General features: G+C 34.9%; 1 protein-coding gene and 1 long non-coding RNA gene across 2 annotated transcripts in view; one reads left to right on the forward strand and one right to left on the reverse strand.

Annotated features, from left to right (window-relative positions):
• The window catches only part of LOC148959542 (uncharacterized), a 43,027-nt gene that overhangs the window by 13,003 nt on the left and 22,968 nt on the right, over positions 1-7,056 (reverse strand). The gene's annotated exons all lie outside the window — the stretch shown is intronic.
• LOC135688866 (uncharacterized) lies at positions 1,626-6,740 on the forward strand. Its single transcript, XM_065205910.2, has 3 exons — positions 1,626-1,986; positions 2,956-3,411; positions 4,270-6,740. Exons 1-3 carry the CDS (start codon positions 1,748-1,750, stop codon positions 4,697-4,699), a joined length of 1,125 nt encoding a protein of 374 aa, XP_065061982.2. The 5' UTR covers positions 1,626-1,747; the 3' UTR covers positions 4,700-6,740.

A 7,056-nucleotide genomic window follows, 5' to 3' on the forward strand; every position in this document is an offset into this window, starting at 1 on the left:
TTTTGTTACCCTCAAGCTAATTCTATCTATTTTTATAGTTACTGATGTCTTCCCTGAACTAGACTGTTTGTAAAAACTGGGTAGAACTAAGTAAATATTTTCTAAAAGCGGCCTTTTCCGGCATTCTAGAGGGCGGCGTGGCCTCAAAAAGTTCTCGGGCACACCCATTTCAGCCTCTCCAATTTTAAACTGGTGCGCGGTCCCTGGATTCCATACCAAAAAAGAAAGCAAATAAAGCATAATATAAAGATACTTAAACACAATAATTGGTGATACTTAGACTTCAATGAAAGTACTGTCATCTTCTGCAATTTTTTTAAAGAATCTTTATTAATCGCATTCAATTGCATCGAATGTAATTATTATTGAAATATGATCCCTTAGTAGATTGAAAATAGGGATTCAGTTTAAATAGCAATACAGTCAGGGGCGAAACTTCACTATTTTCATTAGGGGGTATGAAGCTTTGATGCCCGACGAAAAGGGCGTGTCATGCTTGATGGAAGGGCGTGTCATGCTTGATGGAAGGGCGTGTCATGCTTGATAGAAGGGCGTGTCATGCCTGAACATCATTTTTAGGGCAAATCGCCTCAAGGGTTGAAATCATCGGGGACCTCAAAAGAGGGTCACCAAATATGTTAGGTCTTTAGACTCAGGCTGTTTGTTTAAAGTAAAAAAAATATGCCTCTAGTTTTTCTGGTGTTGGCTATAAACATTTGTTTCCGAAAAGCAAGCATTTGTAAAACCGTCTTTTCTATAAAAGAAAATAGTCTTCAATTTCTAAACTCTTAGCTATAAAAAGAGCAATTTAAAAAAGAGATTGAAGTAGAGTCTCAATTTGATCACAGTGGAACAACAAAACACAGCTTGGAAATTTTGGAATTTAGAAACAGTCTACAATGTTTCAACAAAAATAGTAATCCCATAAAAGAGCATCAGTTTTATTTTTTGAGTTTGATTTTCGACTTTCGGTTGCTCCGTAAGGAAATTAAACATTTTTAGACACCCAAACACGAAGTATCTCTGAATTCACCGTAACAAAATCCCTCAAGCTTATGCAAAGAAAACGCTTTTTATTGGAAATATTTCACAGGTATACCTATCATCAAAGCCAAATTTCCATGTTCTCGTAATTATGGATATTGTTTAGAAATAGAAGAAACTCGAATTTTTTTGCAATTCTTGTCTTCACTAAAATTCTCTGATAAATGTTATGTTATTTCCCGCTAAAACTTTCAGCTTAAAACTTTTTGTTACTTAAAACAGCTGTTTAAATTTTCTTTAGTTAACAAAACGGCCTTTTTGGCGAAGGGTGCAATACTTTCGGATTATAAGTGTAAAACCTTAAGAGAATTTTGGGGCATAACTCCTGCAGCACCCCCCCCCCCCATACCCGCCCAGCAGTTTCGCCCCTGAATACAGCCCAAAAGCCATTACATTCAATGTAACTGTAACATTTGATCTATTGTAGCAAATAAGAAACACCGCAATACGCCGAGAATAAACAACAATGAATACACGTAAATCAGTGAAGGGTAATATTTCGCCCCGGCATACGGGGCTTCATCAGAGCAAATCAGAGCAAACAATTTGGTCTATTGCCTGGGTTACTGCGTTGTTGCATTTCTCTGTCTTTATGATGTTGATGCAATGTGTTGATGTGATGTGTTCATTATCAGCCCCCTTTCGGAAACGAGACTCGTGTTTTGAGAAGAATATGGAGGACAAATACTGAAAACACGAGAAAATGAACAGCACAAACCAGTTTAAAAGGGCAGTTGTTGCAACGTTTACGTATCAACAAACGCATGGAAGACCTCAAAGTTGGATCATCCGATTTTCGAAGGTGCTAATAAAAGGTTTTTCTGATGCTGGGAGCGTGCGAAGACCTGTTCTTTCTAGGCAGAGCAAGACGTCTGCTTGCAAGAAGGTTTCAGTAGAATCGTTTTCAGCGTTGTTTTGTCGCCAGAAGGAAGTGTTTAGAAGGTTTGTTCAATACTCCTTTAATCTTCTTTAATACTGGAGAAAGAGCACGCTCATGTTGACGATTTTATTGACAAAAAGAGCGAAATTCTTTGTCGTTGAAAGCAATGCTAATGTTGACGTCATATGACAACAACAGAACGTGGTAAAATCAATCAACATAATATCAAGTGATGTTTGTGGTCAATATTTAACATGTGAATTACAGCCGAGTGGATTAATAATGGCAACATGAGACGGAATGTTTCAATTTATCAGACTGTCATTATGTTTCGATATTTTTTTAAATAATTGTAAGTAAAAGTTACTAACCTAGATTTTTATTATTTTGTGTGAATGTGTCTAAAACATGTTAGGGACAGATGTTCATTAATGCCAGGACTGTTCAATTTTTATCACAAGGAGCATTGTTGCTATGGCCATGTAAAGATGATAAAACAATTTCAAGTGTCTGTCACTGATTTGTAGCTTTTAAAACCAACATTGAATACTTAATCATATCACCCACTCATGGGTAAAATTATTATGTTATTATTATTATGGATTGATGAGGTTTCAGTCAAAAAGCTAATAACAATGTGGTATCATTGTTTGGGTACAATCATGAATTCTGTACTATCAAAAAAATTTGTTTAGAAATTTAAGAATCTTTTGGCAAAAAGTGTCAATTTTTCAGTGATTGTTTTGATAAATCTCTGGTTTTTATAAGAATACAAGACTTCAAATATCAAATTCCTGCAAATATCACATCCTGATCCCTTTTTGTTTGTTAAATGTCTAAATGTTTACAATATTAATATGGGTATGATAATTATTGGTGAGGGTCAATTTTTAGATGCTTACCTTTAAGGGTGCCAAGCCCCCTAAAACTCTTCTTAGTTTCCTATATGTTCTGCTATATCTTGCATAAATATACTTAATTAGTCTGTCATAAAATTCACAATTTTAATTCAGATGCTCCATTCATTACAGATCCTTCAAATTTCAAAGTATCCATTCTACAGGAAGTTCTGCAGAAGAGGAAAAACTACATATAGAATCTACCTTAGTTTTAAATAATGGCATTGAAATACCTCGATTTGGTCTTGGTGTGTATAAGTCAAGTCCTGGTACAGAAACAAAGCAGGCAGTAAAATGGGCAATAGAAAGAGGGTACCCTATGATTGATACTGCTGCTAGGTATGCAAATGAACACGATGTTGGTCAGGTTCTGAAAAAAGTTGATGTCTCACGGAAGTCATTATTTATTGTCACAAAAGTCTGGGATGATATGCATGGTTATGAAAATACAATTCAGTCATTGAAGAACAGTCTAGAAAAGCTTGGAATTGCATATGTTGATTTGTTTTTAATACATTCTCCTGTTGGAGGGAAGATAGTTGATACTTGGAAAGCAATGATACACCTAATGGAGCAAGGGCTTACCAGGTAGGAAAAGTTGTAATATTCTATTTGTATGCATAATTACATGCTTAGAAATTGCTAGATCATGAATTTTTAGAGGATATCTTAAATGCTGCTTTATAAGTATTTGTTTGATCTTGTTAACTTGTGATTTTATAAATATATAAGATGCAGTTTTAAGTAATCAGCCATTGCCTGGTTGAATATGTAGATCATTAATGAATACCTATCAGTCTATTTTCATTCCTTGAAGCCATGATAGCTTCCAGTAAAGTTTCACTTGCTATAAAAATATAAAAGTTGTGTTCATGACAAATTTTTCTACTAAAATTTGTGTCTGTTGTTTGCTTAGAGAAGTTTGAAAATAACTTTCAAGGTCACTTCTCCACGAAAATTTTGTATCAAAATTCAAACATAGGTTTCAGATTGGAAATTGCTCCTGTTTAAGAAGTATATCTGTATGAGAATTTAATGTATGATTGACTTTCTACAACCAAAATCAAAGCATGATTAGGCCTGGTTTTCATAAATCATAACCCGTCAGCGATGATCCCCAATGCACAGCATTCCTGATGGTTGGGGACCATCCCAGACAGTCCGGGATGATCCTCGATGGTCGGGGACAATCCCCGATGCTATAAACAATATTGAAGCCCCAAAACTATAATTTTGATGAAAGTTTGGCTGCGATGATCAGGGATGATTGCCGATTGTTCCTGATGACCCGGTTTTCATATGTCATAAACCATCGCAGACTGTCATAGACCATCGGGAAGCTGCATCAGGGATCATCGCGGACAAATTACAGTATATAAAAACCAGCCTTAACTTGCTTTCATGCAGTGAAGAGGTAATTTACCTTGTTACATTCTTATATTTCAGGTCAATTGGTGTTTCGAATTTTGGGGTCCACCACCTCGTAGCATTAGGGAAATATTCAAAGATTATACCTTCAGTTAATCAAATTGAAGTGCATCCATTTAATCAGGAGCGGGCAGTGATGCAGTACTGCAAAGACAATGGTATTCATATAATGGCATATTCACCACTCACTAGAGGACTTAAACTAAACCATCCAGTTGTCCAGTACATTGCAAAGAAACATCATAAGACTGCAGCCAATGTGCTGATTCGCTGGAGTTTGCAAAAAAATTTGATATGCATTCCTAAATCAGTTAAGGAAAGGCATATAAAAGAAAACAACAATGTATTTGACTTTCAATTGGATGACAATGATATGAATTTTTTAGACTTGTTAGAAGAAAATTTCAGGACAGGTAGAGACAGGCTGAAGGAAATATGGATGGCATGACGTTGCGGTTTTTAATAATACACTAAGAATGGTTCAAAAGGCTTGAGGAATCACAATTTTATCAGAATTCGTTATCTGTTTGAGGCCTTTTCTGTTTAATTTCCTTTATTAACCTCCATTTATGACAATGTTTACTAAAAACAGCCATGTGGATCAATTCCTCATAAAAAATATTTAATTTTTTTTCTTTCAAGTTTTCTTTTTCAAGTGAATTATTAACTGGGGAATAAGTATAATTTTGGTTGTTATATCTTTCTAGACTAACTGCTGTATGCATATGATCTTCTTGTTATGTACTTGTGCAAGTATGCCATCATCACGTTTAAGCAAAAGTGTATACCAGGCTGAACTGTTGACTAGTCTCTGGTTATATGGTATTGTTGCTTGTTCAACCTTACCTCATCATCATAGCCATTAGATGCTTGTTTTCATGTACCCAAACCACTCAAAAATCTTGTTTGCCAGCAAATTTGGCATCTTTTTAAATTAACTCAAATTTTGGTTACACCCCCTGTACACCCATATTGTGAGGTCACCTGATACACAGCATGATTGAAGATGGTCAAAATCTGTTAGATTTTATTCTCCAAGTAACATTAAACCTCCTCTATTTCTTATGCTTTTAGGTAGATTCTGAAAATCTCTAAAAATGTTTGTAGTAGATGCTCCCTTGATATTTATAGATAGACGAGGGTGAGATATTTTATGTTATGATTCTAAGAAAGCCCCTGCAATTAATTCATTTGATTGATATCCACGAGTGACATGAATTTGAGCGTGATTGGGCGTGGTCGTGACGTCACAGAGGCAAGCGAAAGTGGGCCCTGTTCTGGGGGTACCGAAGTGCAAGCGGTGCCAAACTGGTTGCTATATGGTGGATTGAAAATGATGGAAACGGTGACAATTTATCTTTTATGATTGTGCCACTATGTGCCAAAAATAAAAAATGGGGTCCCAAAAAAGTCTTTTGGCCATAACTTTTGAACCAGCGGGGGTACCAGAACGCCCCTCACATGAAATGTTTTCTATTTGGCAAATAGATCCTAGTATCTTGCAGGCATTGCAATAAGTAATGTGACAGACCTATGAATTTGATAACACCTTGAATCTTTGCTAAAAGGAAATTTTGTTTTCTTAAAATTACTCTAGGTTGGTTCATAATTTAAACGGTTTGTACAATTCAGGAACAAAACTCTTTAACTGTCTTCTTTATTTCTTTTGTGTTCATTCATTTTTAAAATTGTTTTTAAATAAAAGAATTGTAATTTATATATATGTCTGGTGATAAGAGGTAGTCATGATTTATTGCTCCTCCTTACTGTCCTTGTAATGTACTCTTCGTCAGGTATAGTTTTAGGTAATTTGTTTGTAACCTGTTATTTTGAAAAAAAATTATAATTTAAACATTGTCACGAGGAAACATTCCAGGGGGTGGTCCAAAACAAGTTTACACTTTTCAGAATCGAATATAACCTGGTCATTTATGAAGACGATTGAGAGATAGTTACAAACACCAATCTGTCAATCAGCTGTTGGCCAATCAATAATCGCATAAGTTGCATCACGGTTCTTGATTGGTCAATTATTGATTGATTGATGGCTAAAATCCCTTTACTATCTGTCTATTGCTTTCAAGATAGGCCTGTTTTTACACGTGTTAATGTAATGCCGTGCACAAATAATAGCTGCTTGTTAAAATGTTTGATGTTGTTCAGTTTGATGTTGAATTTATGAGAAAGTGTTAAATAGCATTTGATTAAATTTTCATCCATATAAAATCCTATTCTTTCTATTAAATTTTTTTTCTTTTAATTTTAGCGAATTCAGACATCACAATGTGTCAAACGTAATTTATAGAAATTTTTGAAAACTTAGTTTGTGTTATAATATAAAGTAGTACTCTCTTATTTGTTTTTGTGTTTATTCCTAAGCCTATTATACTCCAATGCATAATTGTTTAAACAATTGTAAACGTAGTTTTACGATGTATATCATGAAACACAAGCACAGGTTTTTTGGAAGCGTGCTAAAGTTTTCTTGTGTTCTGAAAAACATTTTCTATGTTTTTTCCTCTAAGTACAGATCCTAGTTCAGTATTGTGTAAGTTTGTCATAAGTATACTGAAGCACGTTTTGTCCGACACTCTTCGGAGTATGAACGTCGGATAATGACCGAAAGTAAGCAGAAAAATTATTTTCAGGCGTGGATCGAACAACGTGAAAGGAAGAGAGACATGTTTGATTGGTTCTCACAAAAGAACTGAAGCTGAAGTATGATATCAAAATTGGGGTACCAAAGATAATGGTGGTAACATCACATAGTTTAACGATAATATTATCATCTGGAGTAGAACGTAA

The sequence above is a fragment of the Rhopilema esculentum genome, chromosome 9 (assembly GCF_057945365.1).
Source record: "Rhopilema esculentum isolate cy_ngs chromosome 9, ASM5794536v1, whole genome shotgun sequence".
NCBI classification, from domain to species: Eukaryota; Metazoa; Cnidaria; class Scyphozoa; order Rhizostomeae; family Rhizostomatidae; genus Rhopilema; species Rhopilema esculentum.